Source organism: Camponotus floridanus, unplaced genomic scaffold (genome assembly GCF_003227725.1).
Source record: "Camponotus floridanus strain SB8 unplaced genomic scaffold, Cflo_v7.5 scaffold19, whole genome shotgun sequence".
Taxonomy (NCBI): domain Eukaryota; kingdom Metazoa; phylum Arthropoda; class Insecta; order Hymenoptera; family Formicidae; genus Camponotus; species Camponotus floridanus.
The window spans coordinates 130,948-150,981 of NW_020229314.1; the positions used below are offsets into that span (position 1 = coordinate 130,948).

Here is a 20,034-nt window from a genome sequence, read left to right on the forward strand (position 1 = left end):
GTTTCTTTGATAATAATCGATCACATTTGATTCTCTGAATGCAACGCGTTAAAATTGACCCCAATTTTGCTCGCCCGTCCGCATTATGCGTAGAGCCGTAACGTAGGAGGAGCCAGCGAGTCGATAACTCGGGATTATCTGACTATTTCGAAACACAATTCAATCTATAAATAAGTTACTGAAATGTAATTGAATACATAATAATTCGAATAATGAAGCATCTTTCGTAGGATTTTCGATACATGTTGAGCAAACAATATCGGTGATGTTCTTTTTTGCGCAAGATTTATACGAAAAGAAGATTATTGCGTGTGCGCTTTTATTTTATTCTTTTTCAGAGAAAGGAAAAAAGATTGGCGGAAACTTTAAAACTATTTTAAACAATCGAGTCTAATAGAGACGGAAAAAGCTTTACTTTTTGCTACGTTTGCCTAAAGGGACGTCATGCGATTGACGATGGTGTATTCCAAGGTAAGCGTCGAAATTCATATATATATATATATATATATATATATATATATATATATATATATATATATATACAGTATAGACGCAAAATTTTCTCAAGTAAATGTTATATGATCGATATATATAGATATATCAAAGCTCTATCATAATATATATATATATATATATATATATATATATATATATATATATATCTTTTCGATTACTGTCTTTTTAAGAATAATTTTAAAAATTGTTTCATTGTTCTCCAAAAAATAAATATACATGTGCATTTTATCATAAATATACAAATAAATGCAACTAAAAGGGAAATATGTATATTTTAATAATGTCCGCATATCCCATCTCAATTGGCAATGCTGAGCAATATTTCGTATTTATAGCAACGTAATTAAGCGTCTTATATAAGTACCGACTACATTATCATTGTTTATACCGTTTACACTATTATGATAGTGTTTTTCTCCGTTCTACGTACTCATGATATATACGCAACTTTTTGTCCAATCGTAGCGCATTGCGATTGGCTGCGGTACCGATGCAAATTCTCTATTACAAGATCGTAATACGTATAGTTGCGTATAATGTTAATCGTGTGCCGCAAATGAAAATATTACTGTAGAGGAATACAAGTTTGCTAGGTTAATTTTATATTTATAATTAATAAATAATTGTGAATAATTAACGTAATTTGTGCACAAGGACAAAATTTCGTGGAAAAATATGGCTATGTAATTAAAGTTAGTCGCAACATATATATATGTATATAATCCTGTAATATAAAATATACACAACATACATGTATATCTATATACATACACACACACGCATATATATGTTTATATCCAATAATTGTATATACATGTATAAAATTTTGCATACAAAAAGGTTTAAAATAAATAAAAAAATTATCTCTATTACTCACTAAAATGTATTTACAGTTTCAAGATTTTGTATAAATTATATATAAATTTCAAAAATATATTTAACCAAACATTAATATATATATATATATATATATATATATATATATATATATATATATGTATAAATATTTACCTTTTCGATTACTATCCTCTCAAGAATAATTAAAAAAAATATTTTCTTTTCTTTAATTTTGTCGTTGTAAACAATTTTTTATAATGACGAAAATAAAATATATTTTAATTTTATCTGCTCTCTTTACTACGTGTGCGAGGAGGCGTATATTCACCAAAATATACACCTAAAATTGAAAGAATAAATCTGCATAAAGGAATACTTTTAAATTAAATAACAAAAGAACAATATCTGTGTTTGGGTCGATTTCTTATTAAAACAGCAAAGATGAATATATCGCTCCAAAGTGGAAGCGAATCTTTATACTCGAATATTCGAAAATCTGTATTTCGGTACAGATAGCATCCTCCGGTAAAAGACGACTTGGTTGCGCGATTCGAGTGCGCTCGATCAGGTCGAACGTGTCCAAAGTCGCGCGAGTCAGCGAAATACAAATGGGCCGCGTAAAGTTGGAGTAGGTAGGTATCATATATCGCGCCGTTTTCGCATCACGGTAGGTTGGAGCGACGTCAGATCCGTCAACCCCTTCTCCGTGGGAGGAAGACTCGTCGGCGGTCGGCGGCCGAAGCCGAAGGCGAAGCGGGCTCAGTCGCGTTGCGCGGAGCGTGATGGCCGCGTCTGTAAACGATCGGGTGGTACCTACGGCGAATGCCGCCAAAAAGCCCATGTCCACGATCCAGGGCAAGCCCTTGTGCTGGCAGCACCGGCTGTTTGGCAAGCAGCTGGTGCGCTGCCAGGTTAACGACGCGAGAAAGTCGATCGAATCGACGACCGCGTCCCTCGTCCACGAGGATGGCCGGCCGGCCTGCGAGATCGTCGGCATGTACTTCAGCTTTGTGAATCCCGGTGCGACTTGCGACGATTTTACGCGTCAGCTGGTCGAGCTCTACGCAAACGTCAACGGCACAACGGACGACGGCGACAGCGGAGGCGGAAGCGGAGGCGGAGGCGGAGGCGGCGGCGGCGGCGGCGGCGGCGGCGAGCGCGACAAAAGGAAGAGATTCGAGGTGGTACACGTGGTGCTCTGGAGCAACGTCACCGACGTGCTCGACTTCGAGGACAGCTTTCGCGCCCACGTAGCCGATCTACCTTGGCTCGTCGTGCCCAACCGAGATTACGAGAGGAAGGTAAAAATCAAATAATAAAACATTTTTGTACGCTCCTTTCTTCTTCTCCCTCCTCTCTTTCGTTTCTTCCTCCTTCGTCTCTCTTTTTTTCCCCAGTTAGTTTAGTTTATATTGAAAAAAGATTTAAAAAATTTATAATAATGGCGTAATCGCTCGTTGACCAATATCACTGTGTTATAAAGCAGCATCAGCGTGAGGTCGGGATAGCTCGGTGGTTTAGAGCAGTTTCCCGGAAAGCGAACGACTCGGATTCGATTCCCGATCCATCCACTTGCACCTCACACATTTTTCTAGTTTACGAATATTGTTTTCTAACAATATTCTAACAGTTATTTGGGCTTTGACCAAATGGACACGTTCGACCTCCCCCCACATACATCCCTGTCTTTTCTTAATTAGTGTACTTGTTCCGGATTCTTCTATCTATACAAAGATCCCGTATCTGGAAATCTCTTAGTTCTTCTGAAAGATCTCTCTCTGCTTTAGTAAAATAATAATAATTAAAGCAATAATAATTATATCATTCTCTATACTAAAGTAAATTTGACTTACTTTAAAAATTCTGCTCTTTCTTGACATATTTTATTATGTTTATGTAAACATAATAAAATATGCGGCCGTGCCGTATTGATGTGGCGTAGACTTTAATATATTTTTTAATTTTTTATCGTTTTAAACAGCAACCCGAGAAAAGAGCGAATAAGAGTCATCGGGGATGATAGCGCGTAAAATTTTAAAGATTAGTAATTCGCGAAAATTAAAACGCGTGAAAGACTTATGCATATATTTTACTAGGTGCATTAACCAAGATATAGATTCTCAATACCGAGAATACTATAACACCCCTCTTTACTCCCCTGAAGAGACGTAGGCGAGAAAAATATCTTGGTTAATGCACCAAGTAAAATATATGCATAAGTCTTTCACGCGTTTTAATTTTCGCGAATTACTAATCTTTAAAATTTTACGCACTACCATCCACGGTGGTTCTTAATCACTCTTTTCTCGGATTGTTGTTTAATATATTACAGAGCCTAATTTCTTTATCTATTTTTATCGTTTTGTTTCGTCAATTTTTTTTTACTTTTTAAATATACCCATCTATCTTTACATAACTTAGATGTTTTTTTCCTTAAAAATGGGGATATATGTGGCCACACAATTTTGACCATATTTTTTTACTGCTCCTTCCAATATCATATCCTATAAATAGATATTTTTTAAATATTACTATATATAAAATTATTACACACACACATACAGAAACACACAGATATACAAACCTTTTTTTTTATTGGTATTTAATGGTCAATCAATCGTTTGACCTACGGTTTTTTGAACAAAACTCTTGATAGACAAAATCGACAAAATTTTGATTTAGAAATGTTCAATCATGTTACTTATTTCTTCTTCACGCCAAATTTCATCAATATTTTTTCTATTTCTTTTCGACATATTTGTTTTTAATTTTCTTTTCCTTTTTTCTCTGCTTTGGAGATAGTTCCATCTGTCTTTACACTCCGTCTGGCCGTTTTTCTTTTAAAAAATTTTGACGATACGTGTACCCAGTTCTCCCTATATTTTTTACTGAACCTTTTAACATCATATCCTATAAATATACACACACACACAAATCTTTTTTTTATGGATATATAAGATATATCCAATTATTAAAATTATTTAAGTTGAGAACGTAGTTGGTCACGTGCACTTGATACTCTGGAAATGTATTATCTCCGATCTCCTTACTACTCTTTATTACGGTTTTTCTCGGTATTTCGCATTATCGTCGTTGTTGATAATAGAATGCAAAGGTACAAGGGAATATTGCGATAAAGAAAACTACGAAAGTGTAATTTGCAAGTATGGCCTGGCGTGTGAATAATTGGGCGTGAAAAGGAGCGATACTTTAAGTACATTAAAGTTTCTCATTATTTATATGGTTATTCGATTTTTATTGCACGTGTAATCCGCTAATGCATCTTATCTCGAACCTTCTTTGGCTCGAGAGAAAATTTAGATACGTATCGAAAAATATTTGTACATAATACACACATTGCACAATTTTATATCTGAGAAACACGTGTGAAAAAAGTGTAACTCTACGATAAAACGATATTTTATGAAATTTCGTATTTCAATGTTTTTCTCGATGAAATTTATAGTTATAAACGAGATTTTTTTCGATATAAGCCGGTGTTTACACATCTCGGCTAATGTGTGCATCGCATATGCATTTCAATAATTAATTTATAAGAATAACAATGCTTTTTATCCAACATGAATCCGTTTTTCTTTTCTAATTATGTTTGCGCGCTATCTATTATATGATTTGTATTTTATTTACATCGGCCAGTGATTAATATCTCGACTCAATATTTATTTGCGTTCTTTTAATTTAATTTCACGTTCTTTTGTAACGTTGAAAAGGAGGATCCCATCGTAACATTTGTTCAATTATGTTTTTTAACACGTTCTCAATTTTAATTATTACGCAGCATTTATCTAAGGTCCAATGGCCCTTCTTTTCTTCTTTATCAGTATGATCGAAATATATTTAATCTTTGCGGGTTCATCATTCCTTAGGATAAAATTTATTTCGCGCATAGTTTGCTTTTACATGTATAAATATTATTTCTCGCGTATATTTACTAATACAATACATACATATACGTATATAAATAATACGTGTGATACTTTTGAAATGTTTCGAATGTTATTTGAAACTTTGGACTACTTAATATTTTATTCAACTAGGGTACTTTAGATTCATCGATATTTATAATAGGGATGTACACAGAGGACAATATATACGATATATTTAATCGCTCTCAATTGCGGAGAGGCCGTAACGATAAACGCTTTAGCAATAATCAACGTCAAGTAGCACCGTGATTGGCCCTCGCTCATTAATTCTATGTTTAAATCGCTTTCGAGAGCGTCTCGCTGCAATCACAAATCCTTTGTGAGAGTTTCATTAACAATAACAGAAACGGAGTTAAGATTACTTAATTAAAACTTGAGAAAGATTAGAGATCAATTTCATTCGAAAAAGTCTATCGAAGACTCGTTTCACCGAAAAGAAAGATTCATCAATAAAATTCTATATATATATATAATTAAATTTATTTAAAAAAAAATATATATATATAAAAATATATATATATAAAAAAAAATATATATATATATATATATATATATATATATATATATATGTATAAAGTTGCCAATTATTATACGTAAGATAAATCAATATCACTTTTCGAGAAAATGTTGCTCGTTTTAGTATAATAATACTTGGAATTAGTTATAATAATCTTATCGCAAATTAAGAAAATTTAATTTTATATTAATAATACTCGGGCGCGATCATCGTAGGCATAGTTTAAAATTATTTTCGTTCGCTGAGTCGGCTTTGATATAAAGATAATTAATCGCGCTCTATTTTGCGCAGAATTATATGTTTTTTCATTTCGACAAAAATCTCGATCGATGAAATGACAAAAAGGCACGTATGCTTATCGACCCGACTTTTTCGCGCCCATGCATCTTTGATGGTCCTCCATCCCTCCATCCCCTTTATCCCGAGAGGACACTCGCGCGCGGTTGACACACTCCGTGAATAAGGCGTCTCTGGGAGGCCCGTCGCTCGTCGCTTCAACGCTTTAATCAGCGAGGTTGCTCATAGCTCGGACGTTCTAAATCGCTTCGTAAGAAAGCTCGCTCGCTTTTTTTGCCCGAGAGCAACGTTAACGAGAAAGCCGCGTCGTGAAAAGAGAAAAAGAATCGAGTAAACGACTGGGAGCCTTCTATTCTAAATACACGGTCGACCCATATCTTCCTCAAATAGCGTTCTCGTTCCCTCCACGCGATAATGAAAGGAATCGAAAGAGGAAGAGACGGAAAGAGGAGATACGAGACAACTATACGAATTGTATGAACGTATGTTTCTTTTCCTTCGCGTGAGTTTGTACACACATGAGTTGGTTCGTGAAAAATGAAGCGTGAGCCAGCCACGGCTGTATCTTTGGAATGTCTGAAAGTCTAAACGAAAGTTGCGAAACTTTGAATTCTTTTCTCTCTCTTTCTCTCTTGTTCGCTTTCTCTTTGTGTGAATAATTGTCGTTGCTTTAAATATTAATTAGAGAAATTTCTATTTTAAATGATATATTAATGACTTTAATTTGTATTTATTCAGTTATTCAGTTATATTACAATCGAAATATACGATTACGAATCGATAAATAATTGTGAATAAATCTCGAAATCGCTATTTAATTTTAAACAAGTTTTACTTTAATAAACGATAATTCGAAGAGATGCATTGTTATAATTAAAAAATAATGCTTTTCGTCGTCGTATAAATATCGTCTGATTCTGCAAACACGTGTAAACTCATACTCGTAGATATCCAAGGGAGAAAATCTTATTATTATTTCATGCGGATGGTCGCGGTTTTGTTTTGCATTTCGTTTTTTTCTTTTTTTTTTACCTCGTTGCATGCCTACGAATTGTGCACGATGTGGGCTATTAGCCCGTGGTCAAAAGGAAAGTGGCGACGGTGCAAATTGCTCGCGCGAAAAGTCGTCCTTATGTTTGTAAGAGTTTGTAAAAACGAATCTCACGACAGCAAACTTTTAAGCCACATTATCGTCGTGCATCAACCTTTCCCTACAATATAAAGCTTCGTTATAATGGAATATTTTTAAAAATATCTGTATGTATCTGGCCACATTCTATAAACGTGCATTTTAGAAATTTTGACTTTGCGTATATTGCTCCGGTTAATTTCGCGCCGAAATGATTAATCGAGAAATTATTTCCGTCGAAATAACTGAAAATTCCTCAAGAAATTATAACGTAAGCTTAGATGTAGTAGATACATGGATATGTATGAGCTAAAAAAACTGCAATTTAAAAAGTTGACACGCGCGCGCGTCATCTTAAATGAATACTTAACATTATGAATATATATAAACATCGCGGGAAATTATGATTTTTATCATCGTTGTTCATCGTATCGATAGCTATTACTGTTGAATGACTCGACGAAACCCGAAAGAAACCTATTTTTTAAATATTTCAAATTTATTATTATTTTTCCCAGAAACAGAAAGAAAAGGGATCTTTCTCTTTCTTTCTCCATTATTCTCAAACTTGGGAAAACAAAAATTGGTAAATCCCACAAGATCGCCATAACGAGCCGCTCACACGCGACTATTTTCGCTTATCTGCGAGCGTGAGCAGCGTAGACAACGGGGGGAGTGCACGAAGGGAGAACACGCAGTCGTCGTCGTCGTCGTCGTCGTCGTCGCGACGAGCGCATGGGCGTCGGGCGTCGGGCGTCGGGTTAGATATGCGATCTGTATACATTCCAGAGACGATTGAACGCGTGCAAACTAATCAAGAGTCAAAAGTAATCTCTGTTTTATCCCCCTCTTTCTCCCTCTTTCGCCCTCGCGATTTCTTTTTTAGTCGCATATTTTCGCGTCCAGTCGTATCGCGGAGAAGTTTTGTCGACGAGGAAACGAGAGTAACGAGAGCGAAAATGTAGACGACTCAAATACTCGTTCGTTTAGATCGCATCGTGTTTAGATATTTTTAAAGAAATATAAAATTGCAAAATAAGTACGAGCGATGTTTTTCACATTGAATAAACCAGAGAGAGAGAGAGAGAGAGAGAGAGAGAGAGAGAGAGAGAGAGAGAGAGAGAGAGAGAGAGAGAGAAAATTATAAGGTAAAATTATACATCTTTTGCAAATTTCTGAATCCTTCGAAGAACGAGAGAGAGAGAGAGCGAGAGAGAGAGCGAGAGAGAGAGAGAGAGAGAGAGAGAGAGAGAGAACTCGTATCGATCCTTTCCTTTGGAAATTCTAGCTCCAAGTCTAATAACGTAGGGAAGGAATATTATGTCGTCGAATGTACGGACGAGGGAAATAACGATAGCGCACCGTCCGTCGTCGAGAGCGGTAGCAACTAGCAACGCGAGCGAGGGAGGACGCACCACCGCACCATGCGTTATCGACCGCTCGAGAGGCTGCGAGGGGTGAGCGCGAACCTCGCGTCTCGCGTCCTCGCGTTCGTAGGCACCACGTGACGCGGTGGAAGCGAACGGGACGGCCGCGCGGGAAATATACGAAGGGACGAAGCGACCCTTCGCGCGCGCGGCCGACCTTCTCTCCTTCCGCCTTTCGCTCTCGTGTGTTTAAGTACCTCGCGATAACGTACGCGCTTAGCTTCGCCATACCCCCGCCTACGAACCCTTCTCTCGCCTTACGCCTCTTCTATCCATCCTCTCTACCCTCTCTCCCCCTTTCGCCCTTCATGAGCGACCGTAACCCGTAACGGAGCATCCCGCGTGATACGAGAAATCGCCCGACCCGGTCCTTCCCCTCGAGATATCGAACTGCGGGGACGCGCGGTCCGGGGGGACGGCCGATTTAATGCAGTTTCGAGAAAAGGGACGGAATGGGAGTGGAGGAGGATAAATTGGAAGGTTTAGATCTCCGCGCGCGATTCCGCTCTTGCTCATATTATAACACCTCGACACCGAGACGATCTTTGCGAATCGACGAATTTAATCAGCGATTTACGTAAAATTGGGAGGGAGGATTGTAAATATCAATATTTCTATATCCTAAATATCGATATTTCTACATCAAAAAATATATTTTGTTCGATAATGTTAGATGGTTAGAAATTTCAGTCTCTTCTCAATCGAATGAAGATATAATATTCTGATGTTTCTCTATTTTGTTGATACGTAGAAAAAATGTAGTAAAATATTTAAAAAAGTATATATAACACACACGCACGCACGCGCACACACACACACATATACCATATATAAATTAATGAGAGATTTTTTTTTTAATTAATGAGATGCAAGGATCGTTATCGTTATTGTCAACTTGATGACGGTTGAAATAACGAGAGAATAAAAACAAAAAAAATTCGAGAAGATAGATTAGAGGTGTAGGAAAAAAAGTTCTCTATTAAAGTTGCCGTTAATGATGCACATTATTCGCGAAAAGATATATAAGGACTATTATTCATATCTTATCTTAATTAAACGTACGATATATCTCTTCTTTTATACATTTCTTTTCTATAAAAAAACATACTAATCATTTCTGTCTAATATGAAAGTCACATGTAATATGAAACAGGAATTAATAATATTTGAATTTAACATTAAATATTAAAGAAAATCATATTATGCATATTGATACGCACGAGTTAAGTGTTTCATGTATGAAATTAATTTGCAATTTGTTCGGATGATTGGAAATTTGTGTAATTTAACGTACAATGCGATTATTATACAGGGTCTACCAAAAGTGTGGAAACCCCTAAATATCTCGGAAAATATACGTTTTACAGAAAAGTGTTTCCAACAAAAGTTGTAGGGTTTAAGAAGATCTATATACTGATTCTATCAGTTTGACCTTGGATGGCGTCGTCAAGGTCAGGTCAAGGTCACATTGACTTTTTTAAATGACACCCCCTACATTTGATTGCATATTCTTATAGCTTAATTCAAGAGCTTTCCAAAACACTATAATAATGTTCATTTTTATTAAGTACTTTGCGAGTTATGAGGGTTGAAATAATTTCTTAATTTTACATAAACCATAAAATATCTAGTAAACCATTCATTTTTCGATTATCTTACCTTCATACTTTTATGTACAAATTAATGAGAGGAATCAATTGGTGTAAAGAAAACACATAGTTGTTTCTAAGAAAAAATATGTAATTTGCAATTAACAATTCCATATTTTTTCTTAAAAACAACTGTATGTTTTCTTTACACCAATTGATTCCTTTCATTATTTTGTACATAAAAGTATGAAGGTAAGATAATCGAAAAATGAATGGTTTACTAGATATTTTATGGTTTATGTAAAATTAAGAAATTATTTCAACCCTCATAACTCGCAAAGTACTTAATAAAAATGAACATTATTATAGTGTTTTGGAAAGCTCTTGAATTAAGCTATAAGAATATGCAATCAAATGTAGGGGGTGTCATTTAAAAAAGTCAATGTGACCTTGACCTGACCTTGACGACGCCATCCAAGGTCAAACTGATAGAATCAGTATATAGATCTTCTTAAACCCTACAACTTTTGTTGGAAACACTTTTCTGTAAAACGTATATTTTCCGAGATATTTAGGGGTTTCCACACTTTTGGTAGACCCTGTATATTTGCAAAACATGATAACATAATACAATATATATATACTTATCTCGTTCTACTTTTTGCCTAATTTCCATCCACATATGCAGTTTTTATTCTTATTACTTCTCGAGTAACATTATCGGTATATTGCTCGCATCGTTGATGTAACTCTGCGGTAATTCACGGCTTATTGCTTTGTAGTCTATGGAGAAATGTGCTTTTAGCGCATCTTGTTCATTGGTATTATTGAGCGAGACCATTAATTTTTCTATAATAGCCGATATCTAGGCCGATATATCTATAAGGCTCGATATTTAATTGTCCACACTAATTATTAATTATATAATTTTATATTAAACGATATAAATAATAAAATTAATATTAAGCAATATGAAGCAATATTATTAATTAGCTACCTAATTACATTAAACGATAAATTATAAATTTACTATTAAAATATATTGTGAATTATCTAATGTAATATATTAAACAATATTATATCTAATATATATATATATATTATGCATATTATATATTATATATATTATATCTATATTATATCTAAGTTATATAATTTGATGGCACAAATGAAAAATATTATAACTGGATTTTTTAACAATTGTATATTTTCAATAATCTTTCCAGAGTCTATTAATAAAAATTATGTTATGTCTCGAAGAAAAATAAACAATTTGATTTATCCGTCTTACTCAAAATAAATTGCAATTTTACAATCGCAATATTTTTCATTGTTTTCATTCGTCGAATTACGCAGATTATTAATCTTTGTGTTTTTTTCAGACCAGGTTGACTCGAAGGTATCGGATAAAAGCAGGCGTACCGACGTTGATCCTGCTGGAGGGCTCCAATGGCTCCGTAGTGACAAGAGGAGGCGTCGAACGAACCATCGCTGATCCCACCGGCTTAGAATTCCCTTGGAGACCTCCGCATCCAAAAGCTGCCCTTGAAGATGGACCTCTCCTGCCTTGCGGTGCACGCGATAGCAACGAACCCATGTTGCACGAAGAACTCCGCTATTGTTACAAAGGGGTTTACTTTAGCGCGCATTGGGTAAGGAGCGATACTGAAATTATGTAAATGTTGGAATTATGCTCAATCGCATTACAATATTTTATTGCTTTTCGTGATAAGTTTAATTCTTAAACAAAAATATGTGTATCTTGAGAAAAATATTTTATTAATTTGTATAAAGCAAATTGTAAATCTACGATTGATCGATGGGAGCGAGGAAGTTGATTTTTATAAAATTATTAATTTTATTTTCATTGATTACACTACATATATTATGTCATATAATGATATAGAAGAGATAAGCGAATATAATTTCTTGTATTACATTTTTAAAAAGGCTTTAAAAAAATTCTTATATTTGGATATCAAGACAAATAGATAATAATATATATCTTTTTACTTAATTTTAAATATACATTTTAACAAAATATTAATTTAATGATAAATTACAAAAACATTTAAACGTTAGAATGTTGAAGAAAAGGTTTTTTCAAAGAGGAGATCGATTTCGTATTCCACTTATAAATCGCAACATATCTCGAATGATTGACGTTGATTTAATCTACATATTTTTGATATTGCAAACATAAATATTAATTACACATTTCATGTTCAACAATCATCTTAAAATTATATTGTCTACTTTTCATTTAGTGTCCACCTTGTAAAGCATTTACTCCGCAACTTGTGGATACGTATCAGCGAATTCGGGAGAGAGGTGGAAATTTCGAAGTAATTTTTGTAAGTTCGGACAGGTAAGTTTATTTGTGGGATTGATTATACTCTCGTACTTCTCTTCCGTGTATATGTGTTTCATAGATTTCTCTCCTTTTAAAATATCTCATTTTATTCCAACACATATCTCTTTGCCTTTTTATTCGACTGATTTCTCCGTGTACTTATCATTATATCCATAGTTGTTTTGTTTTCTTCTCTTTTGTGAAAGATTTCAATTGTGCGTTTTTATCCTAGGAGTGAGGACTCTTATAATGTGTACACGGAAACAATGCCTTGGCTAAGGATACCTTTCAATCAAGAAGAAAGACGTCGAAAATTGGCAAGGGCTTTCGATGTTCAAGCAATACCGACTCTAGTCATTCTAGATTCTCGCGACAACATAATCACTCTAGATGGGCGCACCGAATTGATCGAAGATCCAGAAGGACTGGTAAAGTTTTCAACATAATTTTCAAATTATTATATTAAAACGTTACTGTAGATGATTGAAACAAAAAGGATGTTTTATATATATTAAAATTTGCCAAAAATAATAAAGAACATAGCATTTTATTCCTCTGAATATTTGCAATTATTGAGCTTGTAAACGGAAGAAAATCTTTTTATAGAATTTTCCCTGGACAAATAGGCTGGTGAATATTTTAACAGAAAAATATGCTACGTCATTACACGATGCTCCAGCCATTATCTTGTTTGTCGGCAAGTATACAAATGAAATGTACTATGTATATGTACATACATAAACATTTACGTGCTATTCAAAAAGAAATTATAAAATCTGCTAAAAGAACTAGATTGTATATTGTTTAATCTTTTCCTATAATATTTTACAGAAGGAGAAGATTATGAGATTCAATTCGGGGAAAGTGTACTATTACCGGCTGCACAAGCATATAGAAGGGATCAGCCCGATTATGATCCAAATTATGATGATCCTGAGGATGATATGTTGCAATTCTATATAGCTTTAGATGTAAGTATACATGTATGCATGAGAGAGTAAATTAAGCGTAAATTAAATATATGTAAATATAATTTGTCTCAATGTCCATAAGGATTCAAAGGATTAAATTTTATAATTATACGTGATTATTGTATATAAAATTATATATAAATCGTAAATATGTAAAATATCTATAAACCAAGTACATTTAACGATTTTTTTTGACGCAGTGCGAAACGTCCGACATTCTTCGTGAATTCATTGGTTTGGATGATGCGGTACCTCTTTTGACCGCGATAGATATTCCACGAGGAATATATGTGGTGATGGAAGACGGTGCTGAAATTTCCGTGGACTCTGTACAACAATTTGTTGATAAATTTCTCGACAACAAATTACCGATAAATAAAATAACGGCAGTGCATAAAGTATCAAAAACAAATGAACATGTGCCAGCTTAAGGCATATTAGTATATAATTTAGCATAAAGCATAAAATTTGTACTTGTCAAATGTTAGGAAAGATTGTTCGAATGTCGAAAGAAATCTTTTTAATTTTTTTTTTACTCCTATCTCTGTGATACCGTCGCTCTTTACGTAGACAAAAAAAGGAGTCACACATAAAAAAATGTACTTCTTGTTGCATGATTCTTTGCAAAAAAGTAACCAAAAAATATGTATTATACAGTAGTCATAAATAAATCGATCAAATTGTATTTTTAAGTGTACGCACACACGAATACGTTAATAAATTATATATTACTTAATACCGAGTGAGCGCATTACCAGTATTTTTAACTAGGAAATAACTTTTTCACTGTTGCAGTTTTTAATATCAATCACACATTATATTTATGTCGTACAAATATTTGAAGATTTAATACAATATCTATATATATTTTGTGACACTGTGCACATACAAATTTTTTTTATTCCGTAAATTTACTTTGCAGATGATGATGTTAAACATTATATTAATTGTCTGATATAGCAAACATAATTTTATTTACATCTTTTTTTATTCACACTTTTTTTCCGAGTTTTTTTTTTATAAAATTATTTAATCCATTATGTCTCTTGAATTAATAATAAAAGCGTTATTGCAATAGAGTGACTTTTTATCCTTTTTTTTTTAAATATACTTAAATATACTTGTTACTTGTTTTTAAATATACTTGTTGTATCCTAGCAATTTTTATACAACACACACACACACAAAATTGATTATTACATTTATACAAAGTCATTGATTTCACACACATATCAAAATCCTAATTTATATATTAAATATTTCACAATTATAAAGCTACTGCCGTCGCTGGTTAAAAAATATACAATAAGAGTTTGCGTTTTTTAAGAAAAGGCACTATAACGTCAAGAATAATAAAGTGCATTTAATTATTTTAATAGTCGCATTAGTTAAAAATTTCATTAATGTTATTGCCATACTGTTTGTCTCTAATGATTATACAATTATGAGAATTATCATGCAAGTAGTGCTGCCAAAGCATCAAGAAACTTGGGTCTTTCCTCGATTTTCAGTCTTATTACTGCAAAGAAGAAAAGTATTAAATATGTGTGCCAATTCATACAGATTACAAATTTTATTTTATACATACTTGTACTATCAAAATAGTCTGGTTCGATGTAACAATTTTTATTTTTTGCAGTTTGCTCGAATGCTTTTCCAAATAAACTGTAAAAAATACATGGTTAAATCTCTCTCTCTCTCTCCCTCTCTCTCATATTTCGTTCATATATATATATATATATATAATATATAAATATTACCTTCTGGGTTGATCTTCACAAACTGGTGGTATACCGACAAGAAGACATGATCCTTCCTCTGTGCTAAATACAGCAGAGGCCACAAGAGGCCATTCAGAAGCACGCCTATTTCTCGAAGAATTTACATACGCTTTGAGAGCAAACTGAGCTAGCATAATCAAGGGATGAGGATGTGCGAATAAATAAGTGTCTATATTCCCATCTGGTACATTGAGATATAAAAAGGAACCAAAATTCTTTACTTGCTTAGCTTCCAATATACTCTGTGCAGTTTTAAAGATATTGTGAAGCATAAGCTTTGCCTTTTCTATCCCACTTTCTAAAATATCCTTTTTTGTGCGCGATAAACAGTCTAGCGCGTCTAAAAAGCAACGCTGTGGTTGTCTATCCTTTGTCTGTAAAAATACATAGTAACTTATACATTAGACAAAATATTAATATACTGCATTTAATAATTGCTTACTTACTGTAGAATCCAGTAAAGCCAACATGGCATATACCATGTCTGAAGCGCAATATTTAAAACGATAACCGTATTGAAGAGTAAAACTGGTGCCAATAATGCTGTTGACATTATATTTGCCAGCTAATTTTTCAACCATTTGCCTAAATTCTTGTCTAAAAGTAAGATCCATTGCACGAAACAATTGTCTGGATTGCACTAGAGGTAAACCCATTTCTGCTAAAACTTCTTTCAAACGTTGTTCTCCTCTAATGGACCAAAGACGTAACGATACCGCAGTCGACATTGAATATTTTAAGCTAGCTTCAACAGTCCAATGACGATATAATGCGAGTTGTAAACTATTCGCGATCATGATTAAGGAATTAATACATTTGCCAGATTTTTGTATATTAAATCAAAAAACTATTTATCACACAAAGGATACTCTTTGTCGTAAGTAACTTTAACAATGCTTTGCTGCTGTTGTTGCTTATCAACATCGATGCCCTGCCTATGTGTTAATCTGGAAACGTGAGCTTGAAGAGAACCTTCTTCAAGAACAGCTATTCTTGACTCTATCTTGGTAAGAATCGACTGTTCCGTCGAGCCAACTATAGCCCACCATGCCATATCTAGATTATCTTTTGACATGTTCCAAGCCATCTCAAATACTACTATCGCGCTCTGCGACAAAAAAGATGGTATGTTTTAAACATTAATTTAAAAAAATTTTTATACATTATCGAAACAATTAGTTATACGGCATACCGATTTGCCATAATAACTGTATTGTAAATAATTGAAAAGAATCGTCTCCCTATTTTCAACCCATTTCCTTCGTTCGCTTCTCCTTAAAATGTCCTCTTCGTTCAATCTTCGTCTTTTACTTTGTCTGTTTTCATTTTCACTATCAGATTCCTCGTTTGCATCCTCTTCATCCGACTATATATACATAATTAATCAGAATTGTATTGAAAAAATTGTTAAACATTTGTATGACATTTTACATCAAATTACATACGCTATCATCTCGAAATATATCATTGTATTCTGGAATTTCATCGTCTTCGTCGGGTTTACCAAGAATACATATTTGACTTTCCGAATATATATTGCATAAATCGTAAGGCCTATGACTGTCAAGAATAAAAAATATTACAGACTCATCCGGTCGAAGTAATTCCACTAAATCTAGAGTACCACCACAGTTTATCATTACAACATTCTTTATCTGAAAGAAGAACAATTATCTCTCTTAGAATAATTATCAATTAATGGAAACATGTAATAATACATACAATTGGGTAGCCATTACCTCTTCGCAATTTTCATCAAATGCATTTATCATATCCTGAACGCCTCGGACAGGTACAAGAGTATATATTATGTGATCATTTTTAAAAAGTTGTTGTAATATTCTACAGGCACAGATTGCATCGATATCAAAATTCACCAGAAGTAAACACCTCTAAATTAGGAGAATTAATTAGATATTTAATTAAATAACACATTGGAGCCATATTTTTAAATTTCGGCTATATAATATTAATAAATGTGACAAATGCAAAAGGAAAACCATCGGTTATATAAAAGTATAACTCCAACAGATAATAATAATTCTCGATAAATTTATATACTGTGTTTGTCACATTATCGCACATTCTTAATATTCCGCTTTTTATCTCAAATCAAAAGAAGAGTATTTATATATACGCAATTCGATAATCTAATCGCTCAAAAAATAAAAAGTGACAGAAAATTCTGTAAAACAATAATCTACATAGCAACAAAAGATGATCGTAAAAAAGCACCCGACAAGCTGCATTATTGTAAATAAGCTAAAAAATTCTAGAGAGAATTTGCGAGACGAGCGTGCAAGGAACGTCGCGGATGTAACCTATATGAAAGACGCGGAAGACGAAGTTATCGCGTCCCAAAATGAAGCAGCGACTCACGCTTCTTTGTATCACATCGTAGAAATCCTTTTGTAGATTCGTCACGAACATGTTGCGACCGTTTACGACGCGCGTAACATTGCAGGTTTTGCGAGACGCTTTCGCACGAAGGTCTCGGCATGGGCGATTTAGCGCGAAAATCCAAACCCACGGGATCACAGGGCGTTCGGTTGCGCGCGACGACGACGACGACAACGACAGGCCCGCAACCGTCACCGTCGCGTCGACGGCAGGTTACCTCCATAACTAACGGGATCCGATATCTACTTACGCGCGAGCGAGACTGAGTCTTGACTATTTTCGATCGAGATCGACGAACGTGATTCACGCGCGATCACTCGTGTCCGCGCGGATTTTACAAACGCCAGAAACAATGATCAATAGTTTTTCATAACAATTTGTAAACAATGCTGCTGTAATCGATAACGGATTCGAGACTAATCGAATCACGTTCGATTCGACGCACTCGTTTGGCTGCGTTCCACCCGACGCTCGTGAAATCGCGTCATACTTGTCGTTCACCGAAAGTTGAACAAAGACGGACATGATTAAAGATGTCACCTTTTTGATGCGCGCGCGAATTTATTTGCAGTCCCTAAAAATTTCTCCAACAACGAGAGAAATATTTGAGCGTTAGAGAGAGAGAGAGAGAGAAAGAGAAAGAGCGAGTAATGTAAACTTTGTATCATCGACAATGATGTTTATTTTTGAAAGTAATGGTACAATTATATACACTCGAGAGAGAGTAGACTCCAAAGAGAAAAGCGTCAAAGCGTCCATTCTGTACATTTCCAAATATTTTTCTATTTTTTTTTTCACACTTTTCTCCTTTTATTATTGTTGAAAAAAGCCTCTTTAAACGCAATGCGTGAGATTGATCACGCTTCGTTCGAGAGACGAGATGCATCGCGCATCGCGCCGATCGCGGCATTCTTCATGGCGGCGTTACTGATTTCGGTTCGTGTCACTGGCGACCGAGAAAATATCGACGCGTAACGCGTTAATAAGATTGATTAAATCGCGATCGAAGCTCAAGATGGAATTAATCCGAAGCGTATGGAGAAAGTCTTCTTTCGTGTACAAAAGCGGCGCGCAGTGTTTAACTTTGAGACACAGGTGTATACCATTTAAATCCTCTTGTAACCTCAAAATATGTCGCGCATGAATCATATATTACGTTTTAATACCGAATAACAAATAGATGTAACGCGTTGGACGATAAAAATATTTCGTGAAAGTTAAATCACCCGTCAATTTACACGACGATGACATTGTTTCAGCGGCACTACAACGTCAAACGTAGCCGAGGTAGCGGTGTTTTCACGGGACGGAGACTCTGGATTGACAATCACGGATGCCGGGGACACGAAGCCAAAGGACGATAGGATCTTCAACGCTCTCGGGGCGACCGACGAGCTGTCCTCTTACATAGGATTGGCGAGAGAATTCGCCTGCGATGGAAAGGTCGAACATCCGTACGTCGATAAGCTTAAGAGAGTGCAAATGATCTTGTTCGATCTAAGCCACGCCATATCCAAGTCGGTGCCTGGGAAGACCAGATCTTTCGAGAGCAAGCATACCAAAGACCTCGAAGAGTGGATTCTCGAATATGCGAATCAACTTCCTCCTCCGGAAGATTATATCATTCCAGTAATTATTTAGATATTATAAAGATTTTTACAGATTTTCATTCCGTTAACTCGATCCAATATTCTTGCATTAGGGCGGTGGAAAAGCATGCGCTTCCTTACACGTTGCACGAACGGTATGTAGGCGGGCGGAGAGAAGTATTACGACTCTAGTGCGAGACGGCGCTCTGGATAAAGAGGCGCAAACATATTTGAATAGATTATCAGACTTCCTGTTAACAGTGTCACGCATCGCGGCCAAATGTGATCAACGTACGGAAAATATTTATATTCCACGAGCAGAAGTGATGGAGGAGAAATAAAAGGACTGAGATTTAGAAATTTTTCTAGAATCTACAATGATTTTTTTTTTGCACCAAAAATGTATAAATAGTTTATAGCTATATATGGCGATTAAAGTATGCCATTTAGAGAATGACTAAACATCCTGATGGAATTAATTGCTTCCTGTTTGTTTTCAAATCTTTACGTAAAGTTTGTTGTTTATCAGACGATGTATATTTTGCAGCGACTGGATATCTATTGCGGTACATATATCTTAAATTGACAGTTTCAAACGATAGAATTATAAATAGAAAGTGCACTGCGTGTAATTGTTATAGTTACAATCTTAAAAAAAAATATTGCAGTTTTTCCAGTCGG

At 34.7% G+C, this 20,034-nt stretch overlaps 3 protein-coding genes across 3 annotated transcripts; 2 read left to right on the plus strand and 1 right to left on the minus strand.

The window, feature by feature from the left end:
• The first annotated feature begins 2,081 nt into the window (after nt 1-2,081).
• On the plus strand, nt 2,082-14,410 carry LOC105256126 (nucleoredoxin). Its single transcript, XM_011265807.3, has 7 exons — nt 2,082-2,654; nt 11,642-11,911; nt 12,527-12,627; nt 12,845-13,040; nt 13,219-13,309; nt 13,444-13,583; nt 13,784-14,410. Exons 1-7 carry the CDS (start codon nt 2,136-2,138, stop codon nt 14,012-14,014), a joined length of 1,548 nt encoding a protein of 515 aa, XP_011264109.2. The 5' UTR covers nt 2,082-2,135; the 3' UTR covers nt 14,015-14,410.
• Nucleotides 14,411-14,601: 191 nt separating this feature from the next.
• LOC105256125 (cell division control protein 45 homolog) lies at nt 14,602-18,218 on the minus strand. The gene is made up of 9 exons (XM_011265805.3): nt 17,744-18,218; nt 17,104-17,256; nt 16,810-17,019; nt 16,557-16,730; nt 16,234-16,472; nt 15,811-16,147; nt 15,344-15,738; nt 15,172-15,248; nt 14,602-15,102 (listed from the first exon to the last, which is right to left on the minus strand). Exons 1-9 carry the CDS (start codon nt 17,792-17,794, stop codon nt 15,038-15,040), a joined length of 1,701 nt encoding a protein of 566 aa, XP_011264107.1. The 5' UTR covers nt 17,795-18,218; the 3' UTR covers nt 14,602-15,037.
• A 431-nt stretch (nt 18,219-18,649) lies between these two features.
• LOC105256124 (cob(I)yrinic acid a,c-diamide adenosyltransferase, mitochondrial) lies at nt 18,650-20,010 on the plus strand. The gene is made up of 3 exons (XM_011265804.3): nt 18,650-18,859; nt 19,024-19,393; nt 19,467-20,010. Exons 1-3 carry the CDS (start codon nt 18,780-18,782, stop codon nt 19,692-19,694), a joined length of 678 nt encoding a protein of 225 aa, XP_011264106.1. The 5' UTR covers nt 18,650-18,779; the 3' UTR covers nt 19,695-20,010.
• The last annotated feature ends 24 nt before the right edge of the window (nt 20,011-20,034 follow it).

Bases quoted from the DNA above. Each gene is read 5' to 3' on its own strand.
- LOC105256125 (XM_011265805.3), bottom strand. From the start codon at position 17,794: ATGTTCGTGACGAATCTACAAAAGGATTTCTACGATGTGATACAAAGA. The intron at 15,249-15,343 runs GTAATATTTATA...TATTTTTTACAG, and splicing joins TGTGAAGATCAACCCAGAAG to TTTATTTGGAAAAGCATTCG. The intron at 15,103-15,171 runs GTATGTATAAAA...TCTTCTTTGCAG, and splicing joins AGACTATTTTGATAGTACAA to TAATAAGACTGAAAATCGAG.
- LOC105256126 (XM_011265807.3), top strand. From the start codon at position 2,136: ATGGCCGCGTCTGTAAACGATCGGGTGGTACCTACGGCGAATGCCGCC. The intron at 12,628-12,844 runs GTAAGTTTATTT...TTTTTATCCTAG, and splicing joins ATTTTTGTAAGTTCGGACAG to GAGTGAGGACTCTTATAATG. The intron at 13,584-13,783 runs GTAAGTATACAT...TTTTTGACGCAG, and splicing joins AATTCTATATAGCTTTAGAT to TGCGAAACGTCCGACATTCT.
- LOC105256124 (XM_011265804.3), top strand. From the start codon at position 18,780: ATGGAATTAATCCGAAGCGTATGGAGAAAGTCTTCTTTCGTGTACAAA. The intron at 18,860-19,023 runs GTGTATACCATT...ACATTGTTTCAG, and splicing joins TGTTTAACTTTGAGACACAG to CGGCACTACAACGTCAAACG. The intron at 19,394-19,466 runs GTAATTATTTAG...TTCTTGCATTAG, and splicing joins CGGAAGATTATATCATTCCA to GGCGGTGGAAAAGCATGCGC.